The 23,539-nt window shown below is 36.5% G+C and overlaps 1 protein-coding gene across 1 annotated transcript in view; it reads right to left on the bottom strand.

Annotated features, from left to right (window-relative positions):
* Nucleotides 1–19,815, bottom strand: part of esama (endothelial cell adhesion molecule a) — a 53,327-nt gene extending 33,512 nt beyond the window's left edge. The window contains exon 1 of the mRNA XM_048180759.1: nucleotides 19,400–19,815. Within this exon, the coding sequence (XP_048036716.1) occupies nucleotides 19,400–19,469 (70 nt within the window). The 5' untranslated portion in view covers nucleotides 19,470–19,815. The remainder of the gene's footprint in view (nucleotides 1–19,399) is intronic.
* Between the last annotated feature and the right edge of the window lie 3,724 nt (nucleotides 19,816–23,539).

Here is a 23,539-nt window from a genome sequence, read left to right as displayed (position 1 = left end):
TTCAACGCAATAGAAGTGAGATACCTTTAGGCAAAACCTTCACAAATACCTAAGATTGCCACCACACAGGCAATGACCAGACAAATGGTCAAGCAACTTTGATATCCAAAACAGAGCAGACAGAATTAACGGCGAACAAGTTTTCCAAGAAGCTAGGCTAGTTAGGTTAAGACGATCAGAGTTGTAAGATCTTCAAGCCATGTTAAAGAGCGAAAGTTTCACTTGTTATTTTGATGAACAGACGCATTCAAAGAACACTGTCCTGCAATAGCAATGCCAGAAAAAAAAATGTTTTTGCCATCTCTTCACCTACAGAGCGCATTCAATGTTTGTCTGCAAAACGACTCTGTGGTAGCAAATCCTGAGGGACAATAAACAATAGCGCCTGCTACTGAATCCCAACAAAGCGTTCCTTTACAAGTCCCTTTTTTCAGCAGGGGTCCATTTTCAGGAAGGATGGGTGGAGGCCTGGGTAACAGTCACATTTCCCTTTAAACTTTGGAGATTAGATTGCAGACCTTCCGAACAGTGACCGTGATAATCTGCTGTGACTTCTTCCATCACGATGGAAATCTTATTCTGGCAAACACGCTTGAAAAATAGTTTGAATTCCAGAATGACTTACTATTTTCAAATAAAGTTATTCTACACATGCCACTGCTGGGAAAGTCGCTGAATGTTGGAGAAGTTTACGTATCTCAGGTTCAGTCACTGCAGTGATTACAGAATTACTCAGAGGACAGCGAAATGTATTTATTTACTTGGTGGTGATATCGAGCTGATCTGGGAACAGTGGAATTGCCCGGTGAGGGAATGCTGGAGCTTATCAGGGAGTGCCAGGCGGTCGGAGAGGAAGTGGAGAGTCAGAAAAAGGAAAGGTCTAAATGCTGTCTCTTCCTTAATTTATTGCTCTCTCTCCCCGCCTCTCCTTCTTTCTCCCACCCTCCTTCTACTTTTCCGTTCTTCCTTTAAGCATTTCAAAAGAAAACATGCTGCTAAGATGATGTTTTTTTTTTGCAGAGAACATTAAAGAAAACCGTTCTCCACACAACTAGCAGATATAAACCTTTTTTCCTCAGAATAAAAGGGTGTTAAGGTAACACAAGCCTTTAAAAGAGATATGTCAGCCATTATAGACCATATCAAGGGCTATCCGTCTGTTTAAGGAAGTGACATCATTGTTTTGAATGTGCTCGACAACTAACCAGAAATGTCCAAGGAACAATGGCAGGAGGCGCGTGATGCACAGTCGGTTTGCGATAATTTTTAATTTTTAATATTGACCCACCATTTGTTCAGGAACTCGCTATTCCATTTCTGTTCGTCAAATGTCAGTAAAATTTGTTCATTTTATGTTTCAGTTGAAACTTTTTATATTAATTTAAATACTTATAGATGTTATAGTTATAGTTATGTTGGAGCATTCAAACCCTCTTAAGGTGATGATACACGGGGCAACTTTTTGAGCGATGTTGCTGGGCAATGTTGCCAAGCAATGATGTTTGGGCACTTTCCCATTGGAAATGAGCAACAAATTTCTATCTGGACACTTTAGATCAGAAAGGAGCATGAACTTATATCTTTTTACGCTGGTAAGTTGTCATGCGTCAACCCAAAACAGGGAATTTACCTCATTTAATGCTTAAAGGGTTAGTTCACCCAAAAATTTAAATTCTATCATTAATGACTCACCTTCACCTTCCAAACCCGTAAAACCTCCATTCATCTTCGGAACACAGTTTAAGATATTTTAGATTTAGTCCGAGAGCTTTCTGTCCCTCCATTGAAAATGTATGTACGGTATACTGTCCATGTCCAGAAAGGTAATAAAAACATCAAAGTAGTCCATGTGACATCAGAGGGTCAGTTAGAATTTGTTGAAGCATCGAAAATACATTTTGGTCCAAAAATAACAAAAACTATGACTTTATTCAGCATTGTCTTCTCTTCCGGGTCTGTTGTCAATCCGCGTTCACGACTCCGCAGTGACGCTGCTGACGTAAGATGCTGCTGTTGTGTTATCTGGTGCGCCTGAGCTTCGTTTACAGTCTGAGGGAGACGCACCCTGTAAACAAAACAACCTTTGCAAACATGTCTAATGATTGACACATTTTTTTGCTCAGCCATATTTATTTGAACCCGAATACACGGACGAAGAACTAAGAGCGATGGAAGAAGCTCCTACACAGCAGCAACCGCTGTCACAAGCAGCGTCACTGCCGAGTCGTGAACGCGGATTGACAACAGACCCGGAAGAGAAGACAATGCTGAATAAAGTCGTAGTTTTTGTTATTTTTGGACCAAAATGTATTTTCGATGCTTCAAAAAATTCTAACTAACCCACTGATGTCACATGGACTACTTTGATGATGTTTTTATTACCTTTCTGGACATGGACAGTCTACCGTACAAACATTTTCAATGGAGGGACAGAAAACTCTCGGACTAAATCTAAAATATCTTAAACTGTGTTCCGAAGATGAACGGAGGTCTTACGGGTTTGGAACGACATGAGGGTGAGTCATTAATGACAGAATTTTCATTTTTGGGTGAACTAACCCTTTAAAATACCAACAGGCATCCAATTTAATGTGTGTAGGCTGTAATTTAGCCATTGAATGTTTTCAGTTAAATACTAAAAAGACGCATTCTGTTTAACATCCGTTCTGTAGTGGTGTAGGCTGTAGGGTGAATGGCACGTGAAAGTAGCCTTTGGAATTCAAACAATCGACGCAGGTTGGAATCTGCCTTTTGCCAAACTCGCTCTTCTCCCTTTTCCCATCACAAATCAGATCAGAAAGGCATTTATATTTAATAAAAACAAAAATAAAATAAAGTACCTATTGGGTTGGCAATAGATTTGCTCCTCTCTGATTGGTTGCTGCCAACTGTCCGTTGCCCTAATTAGTTGCCCTGTGTCTCACCAGGTTGCCCGTTGATGGCAACATTGCTCAGCAACATTGCTCAAAAAGTTGCCCCATGTATCATCACCTTTACACGCTGTTTCACAGCAACATGGCAACAAACTTACCTAACCCTAAGCACACATATTTTGAAATAAGTAATAATGGCACACAGAAATTAGTTTAATATCATACAGTTAGCAATGTAATTTACTATTTGCATAGATACAGATTGACCCTGCCATGCAAATGGAATGTAAACTGATAACCTTCCCGGGCGCCTTAGCGACGAGTACATTTTTGACACCGTTTGACTTGTTTCAGCTTCACCAAACAAAAGACAAGCGTCATCCACATTGTAAGAACAAATGTTACCAACCTTTCCACCAAGAAAGTAATTATACACATCCAGACTGCGTTGCGCTTTTACCGCATCTCTCATGTAGATGCAGGGCAGCATCAAACAGGTAATTATAGTCGCCTAGATAAGATACTTCAGCTAAACATTTTGTGTGAAAAGTTTGCGCCTCAAAGTCTTATTTAAAAGGGTACAGTAATTCTACATCATTGTTTATTTTCATTTTTTGTAAGTACCTTAACTGTTCCATTTGCGCTAGACAAAGTATATACTAGTTCTATGATTTAAAAGGGTGCCACCAGACATGCGCAGTAGCATTCCAAAGTGTTTGTTATTGTTTACATCCTTCAAATGGTCTATATGGTAGAATAAAATCTAAAACTCTCCACAAGGCTTTAGTATTGGAAAATTCTCATATACCACGCAGATGCAAAAATCTATGCGTCACCAGTCAACTCTATGGCAAAGTGTTTATATAAATTCAATGGTTATAAAGAGTGAGAAACAATAACAGGTTTACCACTAGAGCATTTAATTTTAAACAAACATCAGTTATATATCTATACTATGTTATTTTGGGTTATTTGAGATACTTTCAAACACAACATTTAAATTAAAAATGCAGTTTCACTATGGAGAACCACATAGGCCACCCAGTATTAAATTGATTGCCTATGGCTTTTTAATTACATGTGAGACATTTACGCAGAGGTTTAAGCATTATGATATAACAGATTCTCTTTTGGTAAACAAACTTGCTACTAATGGGACTGCAATGATGCATATCAAATGCAAATGCAAATTAGTACTTCATGTAATTACTTTTTATGGAAGGGAAAGCAGAAACTAGTGTTCAACTCACAAATCAGGGTATCTGAGAAAAGAAAAAAAAAAAAGAGCAAACCACCATTGAGACAAATGGACATAGCATTAAAATGTAGCTATGCAGAGACTAATATTGCTGTAATACCGCCAATACTAGCAAAGAGGCAATTGTTTTGTATTACAATGTAGCAGTAAACTAACAAATTCTGAAGGAGTTTCGAACTCATTTTTAAGAAAGATGATTTGTCATTAAATCAGCACTCAAAGAAACGCACTTCCTATTAGTATTATTAGTCTAAGCTCGAAGAAAGGACAATTATTTCCAGACTAAAGGGTCCACATGGTGAACACTTTGACCAATCATATAGTGCATGCCTTTAATGAGTAACGGTACTATGGTGCATTATGTATGTGTATGTGTATGTGTGTGTGTGTGTGTGTCTCTAGGGAGATGTTCCTGGAGGCAAGCAATCTAGCCCTTCATCTCTTCTTTTAAATTACTGAAAGAACAAATAAAATAAGAATTATTTTCAGCAGCATTTCAAGCAGATAAACGCTATGGTCAAGGTGTACACAAAAATGACACACACACATAGAGATGGACCACCAAAACACACAATACCATGAAATATCTAGTGATAAATACATGTATCAACCTGTCTGTTCCACTAATATTGGGCATTTTAAGATTATTGGCCAATTAACAACAGTGTTTTTTTTTAATGCAAAATAAAAAGCAAAATTAAATTAAAATAAAAAACTAAATAGAAAAGGAAAATAATAATAAAACAAAATGAATGATTCTTATTAATTTATTTCTTATGAATTAATTTATTAATAATTAATTCTATGATTTGGAGATTTTTATTTGCTATCATTTAATTATATTATATTTCATAAATCAACATCGTACTGGCAATCAGCCACAAGCATCTCTAGATGGATATCAGCTATTGATAAACATGTGTTTGGTCAGGAGTATCTTTATGAAGAAAAACCAACCCAAACCAAACACAAAACCAAAGCCAAAGCACTATTCATACAACACAAGTCTGCAGCCAGACTGGTGTCTAAAATTTCACAATATCTTAATAATAATACTTTTCCTATTCCTTTTTGTTGTATTCAAATGTTAATTTTATGATTTAAAAGTTATGATTTCAAAGGGTCACTGAAGTGCCTTGAAATGCACAGCATTATTCAATGTGTTGACGTAATTTCCACTGAAACAGGAAGACAGGACGGGACACATCTAACAGCTCCTCCTCTTTTTAAAAACAGCCAATAGCATTTCGTTTACATCACAGCTCAGCCAAAGCCTTTGAGCTCAGTAAACAAAGTCGCAGCCACAGTCTAATAGATTCCCCTTTTAGATTTAATATGAAACTGCTGCTAAAGCAAAACAGTGAACATAGTCATGCTGAGGATATGTAGTTTGAATAGTGTGTAATTTATGTTGGTGGCACCGGTGTTATCTCTTCCATTCGTCAGTGCTGTTTCTAATGTCGAGTCTGTCTAACCATTTCTCCTCATAATCTCCTCCATATCATTCTGTGCAGAATTCAAATGGGTCCGATACGTTTTCTGGTCTGTGCCGACTCTCGAATATGACCTGCTCTGTGATATCGTGTCTCTCGACCGGAGCAGACTGTGTGTGCACGCTGAGGTGGTTTACGTGACTAACGCGAAACCAGACTTCATTTGCTCCAATGGAAAGCGTATTTCTGAATCGTTCCCTATCCCTATATAGTGAGAGACTGTAAGTTTTGAACGCTTATATCTCCTAAATGTGAATTTTGTCATTGTTTTGGAGCACTCTAGTTTATAGATAACCTTAAGCCTAACATATTCATACTAAAAGCCCAAAAAATAAATTGATCTCAAGGGGACTTTAAGGAGGTCTGCCTCTTGTGAAAGAGCTGAGAGTGCTGCTATCTGAACCACAAACCACCGTGACAAAATGTAAGGTGATCGCCAGAGTCTTTTTGCTCTCTCTCATATGTGATTGTGACAATTTGATCAGACAACCCAGGACAAACTTGCGTACTTATCTGCCGTGCCCTAATAACTTCAATAAAGTTCCATACTCAGCTTTGCAGTATTAATAAATAATTCTTCAGATGTTCCACTTTAAGACTTTTTGCAGATGTTCTCTGCTCAGTCAGTCATGAGAAGTGAATGGCATGAGATTTACCTTAATTCTGCCACCAGAAATAGAAAATTCACTCGAGGGACAAACTTCTTTCATAGGCACACAACTTATCACCTGCGTGCAGGTTTGACAGCTGCCTCGCTCACAGAGCTGCAACTATCATTCATAGCCAAAACACCGAAGCTTCAAAAGAAAAATGTGAAAACGAATCTCTGAGTTAATTTGCGACAGCTGAATGCTGAACAATGTGAATATGAAGGTGTTTCTTCACATATCCCAGAACCATGCATTGCGCTTCCAAAGATGATATAAATTTCCAGTTACGCTAATATGTGTGAAATGCAAAGTACTACCTTGCACACAATCCTCAGGCGGCGTAGTAATCCTCTGCAACTGTGCATTTCAAATCTTTCATGTCTTTATAAAGCTTTGGAGAATGATTTCAGCGTCACCTCCAAGTTATCAACCTGCACAAGATGTAATATTCACTAAGGTGATTTGGAAAAGCAAAGGATACCATGGCTTTAAAGGTAAAGACCTTGAGCTTGTATTTACGCTGATCTCAAGTTCAAGAAAGCCAACTCAGTTCTCTGAAAATGTGAAGACCTTTAGTATTTAACCAATAAAGGAATTTCTTATTCTGCTTTTCTCTTTACACTAGTAACTTGATGCAGGAAAACCAAAAGATAAGATATTCTTATCAATGGTAAGTGCAACAAATTACACAACAGCTGCTTCACATTATATAAAACAAGTCTCAAAATAGTACAGTTTTACAAATTTGTCATATCAGCCAGTCCAATACATTTTATTATTGAGTATACCCTCCACACACACACACACACACACACACACACACACACACACACAAACAGTATCTGTGCTTATTCTGTCCTATTCCCGGATTAAACCCACTAGCTAATTTGCTGATTCTTCGCAATGCCTGAATAATCCAACCCTAATCCTTGCAGGCTCGATTAAACAGTCAAATCTGGAGCTCAGAATCTTTCTGTGTTTTAAATAGACACCTCACTTCAATACTCTCTGATCCAGACATTGCCTGCTGGTGTTTCCTCACAGCCTCTGCTTGATGTATTACAACATGTCCATTTATCCTAGAAAGAGTTTTCCTTCCATTGCCCACTGACCCCTGAGAATATCTGTCACCAAAAGACTGCCAGCATTCAGTTTTAATTTTATACAAGACCTCTTAACTGTAATGAACATAATTAAAATTCATAATTTATTCTGCAGTTATCAGCATCTGGCTATTATGTAAATTAAAATGGAAAGCTGCAGTCCAGGAAGCTGATACATCATTTCAGTGCTATACTGTACATATAGACAGATGAGCCAAAACATTATGAACACATGCCTGATATCGTTAGCCTCATAGCATAATTGCCCAGATCATATTTCAAAGGCAGATATCACAGTTTGGCCAAAAAATGACTTAGGCAATTATGCTATGAGGCTAACGATATGCTATTGGTCCACCGTGTGCTGCCAAAACAGCGCCGACCCACCGAGGCGTGGGCTCTACAAGACCCCTGAAGGTGTGCTGTGGTATCTGGCACCAAGACATTAGCAGCAGATTCATCAAGTTTTGTAGGTTGCGAGGTGGAGCCACTGTAGCTCAAACTTGTTGGTCCAACACATCCCACAGATGCTCAATTGGATTGAGATCTCTTCATCATGTTCCTCAAACCATTCCTGAACAATGGGCCTCATTCATGAAACTTTCGTAAATTTATGAACAAATTCTGAGTAATTTGCACGTAAAAAGAACCTCCCCGAAAACTCAACTCCGGAATTCCAACCATTTGTAAATAGGATGCACGTGCACGCTCATTCACAATTATCGTAATCCCTGCCTATGAACTACAACTACGCAAATTACGTGTCCAGGAACGCTGTGTTTGGCTCCATTATATTGCATAAATGATAAAGAGACTAAAAGGCCATATGCCTTACCTAAACATAAATATTCAATTAGCATGGATCTACCAAAGCATTTTAAGCAATTGAAAAAATGCCTGGTGGTCTTCTGAAAATGGCCAGCATTTGAGAGCGCTTTGGAAACGCAGAGTTTTTCCATCAGAGACACTTTGGTTGCTATGATTTGGAATATCCATGGCAATAACGTGTTACCAGTATCTCATTTTGAAGAATATTACTGAATATAAAAATGCAGTAACCAGCAATATTAACTTCTTACCAAATAACATTTTGAAAATACGAACATATTCATGAATTCGAAAATGTACGTCGGAATGGCCTTACTAACGATTTACACAAAAATTCCTTCAGCTCGTGTTTTTAATGAATGAGGCCCAATATGTGCAGATTGGTATTTTTATCTTTGGAAGAGTTCCATAAATCTCAAAGATAAATGCTTGACTCTCAATCATTCCCAATCTCATTAGTATTCACACCCTCTCCAAGGCTGTCGTTGTGAGAGGCAGCAGGTTAAAGGTGAAACTGTTTAAATGAACATTCACAGGTTTTCATCAAGTGCTCAATTATGTATCACACAGTAATTAGGAGCCTGAATTATCGATAGTGAAGGGAAAAAGCAGGCCTGCTCCTGACAGCTCCAGCTATTTTTACACTGATGGGGAGAAGATGAACTCCCTGTTGCGCCTCCTGTACTGATTATTTCTGAGTGGTGAGTGGGAATGAATGGCTAATGACAGTGACTGCAAGTAATGGATTGGGCACATGGTGAGAACAGGACATCTCTCTCATTCACTTTAATATGTTTTTGGAAGCGACACTCTGTTGGGGGACCCTGGGCTATTATTTTCATAAGTGTTTCCACAAATGTCAAGGGGAAACTGGCAATGGAGGGATGCATGGAGTGCTGCCTGTATAAATTAGGAATAAAATAGATGGGGGAAAGATAAAGCGGAAAAATATTACTCCAGAGATTGCAGTGTCAGAACATCCAGAAAATGATCTGTGCTTGAGCTCAGAGGACCACGTTACAACATACAGGGGAAATAAAAAGACAGTATTTGATGCAAACCAGGGTTGGTGACGACCGAAAACCTGGGCTTAACTGAAAGATGTGGGGATCTAATGGAGTAGATCTGAGAATTTGGACTGGATGGAATATCGATGGCCTCAGGCGTGCTGAGACTGCAAGACAAGGGTAATAAGCAATGCATTGTGGGATAGAAGATGTTTCCACTTTGTGATTAGGTGTCAAGTAGAGATATCCAACTCTGAGTGTAGACAGATGTTGGGGCACAGATTTATCTACACCAACTCAAATGCACACACACACACGACATGCGTGTCCCTGCATTTACTAATGCATACCGCATTACCCCGCTTCAAAACTGCATGCTTGATGTAGCTGATGGGAGCAGCAGCGTGTGAGATATTAGCTCGATATATATACTGCAGAGATGCAGCACCACCCCTGGGCTTTCTTAGAAGGATAAAATTATCATAAATTATCATAGAAATAGTCTATATGCTTAAATTTCAAGAAATAAAAGCAGGGGCACATTCAAACATCTGTATTATATCTTGCATTGGCAGTAGATTGTAGGGTAAGAAATAAAATGCACATAAATGCATTGGCAAATCTGAGCTCTTTAATTAGTCTTCAGACCTATCAATAACAAAATCTCTTTCTTAGATCACAATGTGGTTTAATTAAAATTTTAATTACATTTTTTTACAGTGTAGTTATATTACATTGGCAATACATTTCTGTCTTCATAATAATAATAATAATAATAATAATAATAATACACTTCAAAATTTAAAATACCTTTATATGTAGCAAAATATAATTAAAACCTTCTGGCTTCAATAAAAGAGATCTAATTGTACTACCTTACATAATTTGGATGTCATATCTTTGTGTTTTATTATTATTATTATTATTATTAAGGCATTTGGACAAAAAAAAAAAAAGAAAATTCTATTAATCAAAATGAATAATTTCTTTATTTAAAAATAATTCATTATCATAGTATCTAAATGGTCAACAATTTTGATTGCAGCACTAGCAGGTACATTAAACGAATACGAACAAAACTTTCAAATGAAAACACAACAACTTCTGCAAACGACAGCCAAAAATAACTCTGTAATGAGCCAAAGAGGATCCACCTTAATGACTATAGCATTTAAGTGAGAAAATCAATGACAGTAATGATCAGTCACTAATGAGGAAAGAAACACACTCGCAAAATGTCAATGAGGTCACAGAGAGCCGAGCAGCAGCAGCCTGAAGTTTAATCACAATACCAATATACAAATTAAAATGTTACATTTGATCTCTTTATTGAAGACATTTTTTCCAGCATAAAACTACAGGTTAGCATATGCATTAAGTGAGTGTTTTGATGAAATTCATGATCATTGCCCCACAACAAAACCATTTTTTTCCTTTATTTCCCTTTGTGTTTGCTCAGACTTGGCACAAAGTGTGTGGCTGTTAACAATAAGCTTAAACTCTAAACTTAGCAAGCTCATTTTGGAGAATTTAACCCTTAACACTGCTAATGAATGAGCATGAAACAAGAGGTCAGTGCCTGAGGCTCGGCCCCCTGATCAATCCCCCCTATTTAAACTGTTAGTACTCGTGTGGGGCAATGGCCATTCGGTCAGTGCAACTTTAGTGGCCAAAAAAATGTTTGCTTTGGATTCGTGAAACTCACACTGGACTAAACTAAATGTGTTATTCAGGAACAACCCATTCTCCTGGCACCCTTGATTGAATTACAGTAACATCTTTTCTGTGGAATTGAGATGGAATCCACAAGAAGTGGAATGGAGAATTAAAACAACAACATGCTAATTAAATCACTGTTCATTTTAGTTGTGATTGTGAAGTGTGTGTGTCTTGTCTGTGAAAGCTCGATGGGAGGATAAAACCAGCGAGACAGAGGGTCTTTACCTCTGAGCTGTCATTAACATAATGAAGTCTTAGCACTCCAAAACACTGGTGTGTGCCAGTGATCCTAACACTCCCTCTGAGAGTCTATAATTACAGCTTATAATGAGAGCTGCGCCAAAATTATTGTTATAGTCACCAGAATGTAAACACAGGTTCAGGACCCTTCAGTTCAAGTCTGAAGTAAGAGTATGTAATTATATGTGAAGATGACTGTTCTCAAAGGTTATAAATGACTGTGTGCAGGGAGTTTTTTTCATTCAGAAATGATGTTTTGAGGCTATACCCCACCGCAGGAGCAGAAATTGTGCTGATGAGCTGTAAAATAAAGCTTTCTGTCCTCTAATGGCTGATGGGATGACAGGTGGGCATAACCTCAGTGACAGCTTACTTCTGACTACTTCTCTAACTTCTTTCTCTCTCTCTCTCTCTCTCTCTCTCTCTCCATAATAATCCACATATTTTTTTCTCATTGTCTTGCTCATTTGTTTCTATTTCTCTGCAGAAAGAGGTGGTCTTCAGGAGCAGACGAGCTTTATACAACACACGCTGACCCCAAGGCTTAATAAGAAAAGAGCCCTCAGTGGGCCAACAGGCATCTAGCAATAGGTGCTTAATGATATTTTCAAGACTCAGAGCAGTCTACACTGTAAAAAGTAACACACTCTATCTACTCAAAATTGTGGTAACATTACAAGCAATTTTGTTAATTAAATTCAACATATAAGAATTGAGTTAGAATGAATCAAATTGATTTCCTTAAAAGTCAACCATTTAAAATGTGTAAAATTAGCAAACACCATTACAAAAACCACAAACTGACATAAAAAGCAAATAGTCAAACTGCCCAACTAAAAACACTGATCACCATAATGGTGATCAAACATTTTTAATAAAATCAACACCAACATCTAAACCTCTGTTAATTCTTGTGTTTCCCTTTCCTTCAAAGTTTCTGCTTGTTATCATCAGGTGTCTTCAATGTTGGCAATAAAGAGCTCTTAATTCATCTTTGACGTCTGTCTATTCAGAAAATTTTTGTTTAAATATTACTCGTTTAAAATGGTTGACTTTTAAGGAATTAATTTGATTAATTCTAACTCAATTCTAATTGTTGAATTTAATTAATAATATTGCTTGTAATCTGTTGCCAAAATTTTATTGAGTAGATATAGCGCATTACTTTTCATATAAGTTAGTCATATAACAAACAGTTATTTCTAAAACAAAATAATGGACACTGTACAAGCATTTGTTATTCTTGTGTAACATTCTTTTAAGGACATAACTGGAATATTTTTTCTAAATAAAATGTTTTTTTTTGTGAAGAATAAATACAAGATGGTGGATGAAGCTAAAAGAATGTCAATTATAAATAAATTGATTATTTCATTCAATACTGAGAAGTATCCATTTTTCTAGTCGACTAGTAGTTGTTCATTTAAGCCATTAAGTCACCTAGTCGCACGTTAATTATATTAATTTAATTAGGCATCTGAAAATGGTTTGAGTAAAAAACCATAATAAAATATAAATTAAGCACTCCAGCGCTCACATAAAGCTTGTAATGATTATGAATGTGTCAGAAAAACAGCAAGACTGCCTGAACATCTTAAAACATTAAAACATGTCATGTAGTAAAGAGCGGTACTAATTCAGTTTCCACACTATGAGCAATAATAGCATACATTTAGCTAGGTTAACATTAACGTTAGAGCAAGCGGCCATGTATAGTGGCTAACATTAGGCTACATGTTTCAAATGTTAAGACAGGATGAGTTTGATGGATAATAGGCAAATGTTCAGATTTCCTTCCTGACATAATCATAGACTGAGTGACTTCACCACTACCTGTGGAGTTTTTTTTTCTGCAACTAAGCCTCTTCTTGTTGACTAAAGTTTGGTTGACTATAGAGTGGTGCAGTTATGACATCAATTTGTAGGCCAAAATGGGGAAACGAGTTAGCATTTTAGCACTTCCAGTTCCATCGCCCCAAAGTCAATGGGTTATTTGAATGGGATTTTGGTTAAAAAGGCTGAAATAAGGTCTGTGGTGAACACAAGCTCAAAATACTTTCACGTTTTATTCTACAACATAAAATACATCAGTATTACCCAACGTGTGATTTTTTAAGCTGTTACATGTCTTGAGAAAGACGGTTGCTAACAAGTGGCTAAATTGGACTACAGAGGCTGTCCCATCAACGTCATCACGCCAAACAGGTACACTCAGTCCGCTTTTACAGCCTCATTATGCTTAATATTGTGCCCTTATAAACTATTCTAACTCAAACTTTCTATGGAACTTTTTTTTAAATAAAAACTGACAGAGCCGTCGGAAGCTTAGTGATGGTGACATGAAGTCGTGGGACCGTGGTGTACTTCGTTTATAGCTTTTTACTTCTGGCGACTGCATTTAGGCTTCAAAATTCATAAAAGTTGTGTTCTGTGCAAATTATCTTGATGGACAAAACGTTGAAGTGTCAAACTTTTGTTGATCACAGAGCTTGTTTTTTGCGATAACCCAAAAGCCTATGGAAAAATCCTATTGGGTTTTTGTCAAAGGAACTAGGGTGAGTCGGGGTACTGATGTAGAACCTGGAAGCGCTGCATTGTGTTTACAATGTGAACAGTGTAGGAGACTGACAAGGAAGAGAAGAGAATGTTGAATAAAGTTGTTTTTTTTGTTGTTGTTTTTTTAAATTGATGTCTTTAGTACCATTCTGTGCCTTGACAGTAATAATTAAATTGCTGTTTATGGAGGAGTTAGAGAGCTCTCGGATTTCATCAAAAATATCTTAATTTGTGTTCCGAAGATGAACGAAGGTCTTACAGGTTTGGAACGACGTGAGGGTGAGTAATTAATGACAGAATTTTCATTTTTCTGTGAACTAATGCTTTAAGAAGCTACCTGAGGTCAATGTTTTAGGTTAAAACTGCAAACAGAGAACTCCAGGTACAATGGACCAATCTGGCAGACAGACAGCAAGTTGCTGTCACTGCATTTCAGGACTGGATGTTTCCTGACCGGCCATATGAGATTACACTGGATTTCAGCAGTGGTAATTACTCTATCACTTCCTCTACAGACACTCAGCTAGCTCACTAAGATTACCCTTTGCCTGAGTAGCATTAACTGGATTTTCAGGATTCATTTAGTTTCATGTCAATAGTTTTGATGCTAAGTTATCAAAAAATTTTAAATTTCAAAAACAAGGGTAGAGATGCTAAGTTGCAAAGTAAGGACAATCAATATTTTGATGGTAGTAGGAATGCAACATCCAATATGAATATGATTTTAAAATTAATTGGTTTCATATAACAATATGCAAGTCTTCTTCACAAGACAACGGAAATTCACTAAGAATGAACTGCACCGGCTGACATTCATTTGCACGCGCTGTCTGCGTTGTTTCAGTGTTCTCTAAAGGAATTATGCAAATTAGGAAATGGTGCAAAGATACCCAAAAAATTGCAATTTGCCTTAATTTAAATATGCATGGCTTGGTTAAACTGGACTGTAGGTTGCTAGTGAATAAGTCATAGGTGTTGGCTCTGAAATGCATCACACTGAAGTGGCACAACTCTGCAATTCTGTTTCTTTCACTGAGATATTATATGAGTGAGATTCTGTGCGTGCCTTTGAGAGCTGACAGGACGAAGCCTCTGTGTCTGACCTCAGTGTCTCTAGTTTAGTGTCTCTAGACTCTAGTGTCTCTAATTGTTACACAGATTTCTGTAAGACCAGACAGAGAGCACAGTAAAAGCATCAACACACCGTCACCCCGCATGAGTTCAGTATAGACTAAACTGACACATCAGCACGACAACCTGCCACAACACCACATCAAGTTGAATCCAATGATAAATGGACAGGCACACACTAGCATTCTTAAATAGATATCAAGATTTTATCCAATTTAATTAAAAAAAATTATAATGATGATTATACAGGGAGTGCAGAATTATTAGGCAAGTTGATTTTCTGATCATATTTTTTTCCCAAGCACATTTTACCAATTCCAATCCACATCAATCTTAATAACTACTATTAATATTGTTTTTAATCATTTATAAGTGATATATAATTGTTCATGAAGGCTGGAAATGAAAAATGCCTTATATTCAGGTGTGCAGAATTATTAGGCAAGTTTTCTTTTACAGGCAAAATGAGCCAAAAAAGAGATTTACCTCAGACTGAAAAGTCAAAAATTATTAAATACTCATGAGAAGGACGCAATACTAATGCAATACTAGAAATTGCAAAGTTAAAGCATGACCAAGGGACAGCAAAATGCTCATTGGGTCAGCGGGGTCAGACAACAACAGGTGGAAAAGAAAAGACACGTTAACAGCAAAATAATTAAGAATTAAGGTGAAGAATTAAGTGTGAAACCATCAGGAACCCTTTAGTCTCCAGCGCCACCATTTTCCAGAACTGCAACCTACCTGGAGTCTCCAGAAGTGCAAGGTCTCAGGATCTCAGAGACTTAGGTTAGCTAAAGAATCCTAAAAAATGACCCGCACTTGATAAGAATCACAAGCTGAAGTGTTATAAAATACATGAAGACTGGGTTTTTATAGGCCTTATAAACAGACAGCTTGAGAGTGACTCCTGAAGGACCAGCACCACATCCTGTTGTACCACTGTTTGAAGAATTTATCTTCCAGAATCTGGCAGTAAGTTTTGGAAGATCATTTTTAGTCCATCTCTGCAAGACAGACATTTCAGGATAAGAGATGGACTAAAAGTGAACTCAAACACCTTACTGCCAGATTCTGGATAAATTCTTCAAACAGTGGTACAAGAGGATGTGGTGCTGGTCCATCAGGAGTCATTCTCAAGCTGTCTGTCTATAAGCCCTATTAAAACCCAGTCTTCATGTATTTTATAACACTTCAGCTTGTGATTCTTATCAAGTGCAGGTCATTTTTTAGGATTCTTTAGCTAACCTAAGTCTCTGAGATCCTGACACCTTGCACTTCTGGAGACTCCAGGTAGGTTGCAGCTCTGGAAAATGGTGGCGCTGGAGACTAAAGGGTTCCTGATGGTTTCACACTTAATTCTTCACCTTAATTCTTAATTATTTTGCAGTTAACATGTGTCTTTTCTTTTCCACCTGTTGTTGTCTGACCCCGCTGACCCAATGAGCATTTTGCTGTCCCTTGGTCATGCTTTAACTTTGCAATTTCTAGTATTGCATTAGTATTGCGTCCTTCTCATGAGTATTTAATAATTTTTGACTTTTCAGTCTGAGTTAAATCTCTTTTTTGGCTCATTTTGCCTGTAAAAGAAAACTTGCCTAATAATTCTGCACACCTGAATATAAGGCATTTTTCATTTCCAGCCTTCATGAACAATTATATATCACTTATAAATGATTAAAAACAATATTAATAGTAGTTATTAAGATTGATGTGGATTGGAATTGGTAAAATGTGCTTGGGAAAAAAATATGATCAGAAAATCAACTTGCCTAATAATTCTGCACTCCCTGTATATATATATATATATATATATATATATATATATATATATATATATATATATATATATATATGAAAATATACATTACTTTTTTTCTTGATAATGATTTAGGCCAGTGGTTTACTGAACATATACTGAACTGGTTTTAAGTGCATAATAGTGGAATGTTTATTCTTTATCATGCTTGGAAAATTTGTCAACACAATGACACAATGGAACGTCAAAGGAAAATTGGTTGTATGTGGGTGCAATTACTATAAATAGGTACAACTGTTCAACAACATCAGCACTGTACAAGCTATGTGATTTACAACCCTCTTCAATAGGATATGGCATGTCTTTTTAAAAATGGATTATGATGCCATTACACATGTGTGTGTGAGTGTATTTCCAAGAATGTCAACAGGCCAAGAAGAGAGTTGGGAAAGTCGCCCACTAGTTTTCTCATGACCCCAGACCTCACTGAGCATGTTCCTCTGGGGACACAGCACTGAGAGAGGGACTCCTCTCGTTTCCGAAAAAGGGACATCCTGATACACACAAAACAACCCACAACTCAAATGCTAATCAACATGGCAAAAAAAAAAAAAGAAAAAAAAAAAAAAGGGGGATTCTAACTGCAATGAATGACCCCAAAATATGTTTGGACACTTAAAGGGATAGTTCACCCAAAAATGAAAATTCTGTCATCATTTACTCACCCTCGAGTTGTTTCAAACCTGTATGGATTTCTTTCTTCTGCTGAACACAAAATAAGATATTTTTTAGAATATTGGTAACCAAAAAGTTGATGGGCCCCATTGACTTCCATAGTATAGGAAAACAAATAGTATCAAAGTCAATAGGGTCCATCATTCTTCAAAATATCTACTTTTGTGTTCAGCAGAAGAAAGAAATTCATACAGGTTTGGAACAACTTGAGGTTGAGTAAATGATGACAGAATTTTCATTTTTGAGTGAACTATCCCTTTAGGTCACACTTAAAATATTTGAATGTAATTGCATTAGGAAAACATGTCATACCAAATGACATTTACAAATAAATGATACAAAAGCGTTTCTCAGAACCAAAATTTTCTGATATTTTCACATATTTAAAATTCTTTAAGGTGAGTTTTAGTGGATTTATTAAGTCAGTCCCTCTGAATTTCACACAGATATGGTTGGCACATTACTTATGGACATGAAAGTGTCCAAATACTTTTTGTCTTAATTTTAAACAATAAATCTATTATTTTAACATTTAAAACATGACAATCATATATTTAAACAAACAGTTTGCTTGTGCTTTCTTTCTTTAATGAAATACTTGATCTGACTTTTTGTAATCTGATGCAAAGACATTCAGACATTTTAAGTGTGGCTTAAGCGGCCAAATAATTTTTGGGACACTGTAAATCAACATGACGTTTTCAGTTTCTATTCTAGAGCAGCAGTCCGTTGGGAGTTGTTGCTTTGTACTTTTATATATAAAAATAAAGACAGGACAAACTAAACCTTTGAATTACCCCTGAAATTGCTTTGTTGTTACCAGTGTCGCCAAAAGGCCAACAAGGGCTTTTACCAAAAGCCATGCTTTGACTTGTACACGCTACCAAAGCAATGCAGGATTACTGTAACTTATGATGTTCTTCTGAACTAATTTTATCCCTGCCACCTGGGCTTAACGCAGAAACCTGTGATGGAATGTTTCTGTTATTTCATTCCAGCGGTGTTAGTAAATCCTTGGTTTGCACTACAAACGTGAGACCTGCAGCTCACCTTCAGCTCAAACATTTTCTTTGGTTAAAGAATTAGACGGTTTGCACAAGCCATTTCACTATTTCTCACTCGCCTTGTCTCCATTAAAACTGATCAAGTTCTGTCCATTTTTTGTTTTAATCTAGTCAAGGAAATACCCTGCTGTTAATCTTTTTCACCAGCTTCCCTCATTTCCAGGCACTGCAGAGAAGAGGACGCACCTGCAAAATGTGTGTGTCGCTCTCTGCATGTTTGTATGAGAAAACAATGATTAGTAATCTCAGTACTCCCATCAGTCAGATCCTGTTACAACTGCTGCAGTATTACTAAAGCACTCAGATCCAAACAATATCAATTGTGTGTACATGACACATAGAATAATTCAAGGAAAATGACATTATTGCCTAGAAAAGCAGCTTGTCAAACGGCTCAGTAAGCAGATGACCACACCCAGGATGAAACTAGTCTACTCAAAGAAATGTTTAGATAACAGTGTTTTATGAGGGTATGTGACTCAAGGGTTTACTTTCACTAATGCGGGACACTAATATTATGGGTTAAGTTTATTTACTAACTAAAAAGACTAAACAAGTATAAGAATAAAAGTAAAATAATTAGAAAATAAGTAAAATTATTATATGAATTATATGTTATATGCATATGACAATATCTACACAAAAATATAATTAGAAATAAAACATAATATAATATATAAACATATAGTTTTAATAGGCTATGTATAGTTAAACTAGCAGGTGTCTTTAACAACATTACCGATCGACTTTTCTACATTTGGACTGTGAAAACAGCCAACAAACGCAAGAAAAAAGCTATTACACATAAAAAAAAAAAAAAAGTATAACAATTTAAATATATACAGTAGCCTATTAGTCAATACTGTTGTTTTTGTAATCTTTGGACTCTGGAAACAGCCTGAATGAAACTACCCAGTTCTGTATTCAACATAAAGTATTTACATAACCATCGCACACAGTTCAGTGGTGTAGAAGCAGCCTACCTGAAATACAGCACAGAAATGTGAATATTGACAGGCAGGTGTGAAGTTTCGCTGCAGTTAGCGTCTCCATGGCTCAGCATGTGAAGAGTGTCCGCTCTGCGCGCGCTCGTCCGTATTAACACTGCGCGTGAAGTAGATAACAGTTATCTACAAACTAATCAAAGCACTGAGGCTCTTTCAAGTGTCCTAAAACTGTGTGTTCTCCTCAAAACCAGCGATGTTCACCGTGGGAAGACCGACGCTACATCCAAGCTGGAAATCATCTTTGACTCCTCAGAATTCAGTGGTATGAGGCTGAACAAGTGTCTGTTTGTTTAGCGGCGAATATCCCAGTAAATTCTCTCAGTGCGGGAGTTTCTCTGCGCACTCCACAGACTACGAGAGTGCGGTGAACACTAGCGGTAGTTCAGTCCGAGTTGAATGCACCTGCACTCGCGCGGAACGCCCCCCTGCGTGCACTGACACGTCATCACTTCTGTTACAGGTGAATTCTGCATAAAACTGCACGGGACATTGATGACCCCACTGTGCTTATCTGCACTGATTAGATAGATAGATAGATAGATAGACAGATAGATAGACAGACATATAGATAGATAGATAGATAGATAGATATATAGATAGATAGATAGATAGATAGATAGATAGATAGATAGATAGATAGATAGATAGATTAACAGACAGACAGACAGACAGACAGACATATGGATAGATAGATAGATTAACAGACAGACATTAGATAGATAGATAGATAGATAGATAGATAGATAGATAGATAGATAGATAGATAGATAGATAGATAGATAGTCTAACAGACAGACAGACATATAGATAGATAGATAGATAGATAGATAGATAGATAGATAGATAGACTAACAGACAGACAGAGAGACAGACATATAGATAGATAGATAGATAGATAGATAGATAGACAGACAGACAGACATATAGATAGATAGATAGATAGTCTAACAGACAGACAGATAGATAGACAGACAGATATAGATAGATAGATAGATAGATAGATAGTCTAACAGATAGATAGATAGATAGATAGATTAACAGACAGACAGACAGACAGACAGACATATGGATAGATAGATAGATTAACAGACAGACATTAGATAGATAGATAGATAGATAGATAGATAGATAGATAGATAGATAGATAGATAGATAGATAGACAGACAGACATATAGATAGATAGATAGATAGATAGATAGATAGATAGATAGATAGATAGATAGATAGATAGACTAACAGACAGACAGAGAGACAGACATATAGATAGATAGATAGATAGATAGATAGATAGATAGATAGATAGACAGACAGACAGACATATAGATAGATAGATAGTCTAACAGACAGACAGATAGATAGACAGACAGATATAGATAGATAGATAGATAGATAGATAGATAGTCTAACAGATAGATAGATAGATAGATAGATAGTCTAACAGACAGACAGACAGACAGACAGACAGATAGATAGATAGATAGATAGATAGATAGATAGATAGACTAACAGACAGACAGAGAGACAGACAGACATATAGATAGATAGATAGATAGACAGACAGACAGACAGACAGACATATAGATAGATAGATAGATAGATAGATAGATAGATAGATAGATAGTCTAACAGACAGACAGACAGATAGATAGACAGACAGATATAGATAGATAGATAGATAGATAGTCTAACAGATAGATAGATAGACAGATAGATAGATAGTCTAACAGACAGACAGACAGATAGACAGATATATAGACAGACAGATATAGATACATAGATAGTCTAACAGACAGATAGACAGACAGATAGATAGACAGACAGATATAGATAGATAGACAGACATACAGACAGATAGATAGACAGACAGATATATAGACAGACAGATATAGATAGATAGACTAACAGACAGACAGACATATAGATAGATAGATAGATAGACAGACAGAGATAGATAGATAGATAGTCTAACAGACAGACAGATATAGATAGACTAACAGACAGACAGACAGACAGATAGATAGATAGATAGATAGATAGACAGACAGACATAGATAGATAGATAGATAGACACAGATAGATAGATAGATAGATAGATAGATAGATAGATAGATAGATAGATAGATAGACAGACAGATATAGATAGACTAACAGACAGACAGACAGACAGACAGACAGACAGACAGACATATAGACAGATAGATAGATAGATAGATAGATAGATAGATAGATAGATAGATAGATAGATAGATAGATAGATAGATAGATAGATAGATAGATAGATAGATAGATATTTTCTATTTCCATTTAATTTATGATTATAAGTATGTTTATTGTGTTTTTAAAACTAATAATATGGGTAACACTGTGTTTTACCGTTTATTTCCCTTTCATGATAAATCATTATAAAAACATTATATAATGTTTCACAGATCAGTAATTCATGTACATACTTATGGTTAATAAATGACTATGACTGCAGTCACAGTTCATGCCACACAGTATCAGTTATCCAGGTTCATTTAACTCTTTAAAAGCCTGAAGACCAATAAAAGCACAGCCAGGCTGCTCTAGTGTTGTTCAATAAGACAGCACTAATGTTGTGCAGTTCTTTTATATCACCTGAAATGATAATGCAACAGGACAGGGAGTGGGGCTTGTCACAGTGGTACAGTGACCTCAGCCCTCGGAGGTGAATACCTCCTCACTCCTGTTTCTTTAGGATGGCAAGTTGCCATGGAAACAGGGCTGAGGTGGATGCAGTCGGACTGCTGGATTATTAGGGGCAGATGAGCTCAGATCTGTGATTACACCCTGGGCTACTCGGACAAGATCATGTGGTTTTGCAGTCAAAGCTAATATCTTAAATGCACTCGAGCACCTCAGGCAAACTGCATCCAGACAAAATTCAAAGCACAGGGGAGCTGGGGTTTATGGGATAGAATTAACAGATGTTTAACACACCCTGACACAGAGGGTCATTTTTACTCTATAAACGACTATAAAGGGACATTTTTACTTTATAAATGACTAAAGACACAACACATCAAAAACATGTCCTAGAGGCCATTCCCAAGGCAAAACTGACAAATTTAGAGCTGTAAAAGCAACGTCAGACCAAAGGTCAGTGCTGTTAGTCACACAGGTACACAAGAGAACAAATTCAGAGCCACAATCATCTCACAGCTCCCAGACGAGCAAACAGAACAGATAATGATGTGAACACAAGCTGCAGTGTAATTTAGGCCCATCATCATTTATGACCACACAAACTGTAGCTCACACATAAACAACCAGGAGATAAAAACCGTGAGGATTCAGGATTTTAATTGGCTTTTTTTATTGTTATTGTTTAAAGTTAGGAACATGAATATTAGCCTAGACAGAATAAGCTGGATAAGCCATCATTTGTATAGTGGCTCATATATTTACCTTTATTTTATTTGTTTTATTTTTGAATTATTTTTTTTATTATTATTCAATACGTAATATAATATAATATATGTATACGAGAACCTACTTAAAAAACTAATAATAAAGATTTAAATCAGAAACTGATGGACAATTAAGAAAAATAATATATAGATATATATATATATATATATATATATATACACACACACACACACACACACACACACACACATATACATATATATATTATTTTTTTCCTATTTATATTACATTTTCTTTCATTATATACATATTTATAAAATGGTTAGTTCCTGTCCTTGATTCTGATTGGTCAAAAACTGTGTTTTATTCACAATAAAACACGGCTATGACCGCTTCACCCAGCGGTTCTGTGTACCACTACACAACACCCTTAGCAACCACTCTTAGCAACGTAAACTGTATGTTCTCAATCAGTATTGTTCAGTGAAGCTTACTATATTATGTAGAAGAGTATTGTGAGGAAGAGATTGAGTGATCGAGTTTATTATCTGCATTCAGATTTAGCATTTTCCTTCAGGTCAGTCCTGTTCATAATAAAAAATGTGTGTAAATGTCCACTGCGATATCTTGTCCTTTTATCAATTAAGGGGTTTTCCGTGACTGACGGCACTAGTCAAAGCATTTGTAAGTTGCGTCTTGTTCCATGTTCACAACAATTCAGT

Source organism: Megalobrama amblycephala, linkage group LG2 (genome assembly GCF_018812025.1).
Source record: "Megalobrama amblycephala isolate DHTTF-2021 linkage group LG2, ASM1881202v1, whole genome shotgun sequence".
In the NCBI taxonomy this organism is placed as follows: Eukaryota; Metazoa; Chordata; class Actinopteri; order Cypriniformes; family Xenocyprididae; genus Megalobrama; species Megalobrama amblycephala.
Note: the sequence above shows the minus strand (reverse complement) of the source record. Positions and strands in the feature narration are given on the sequence as shown.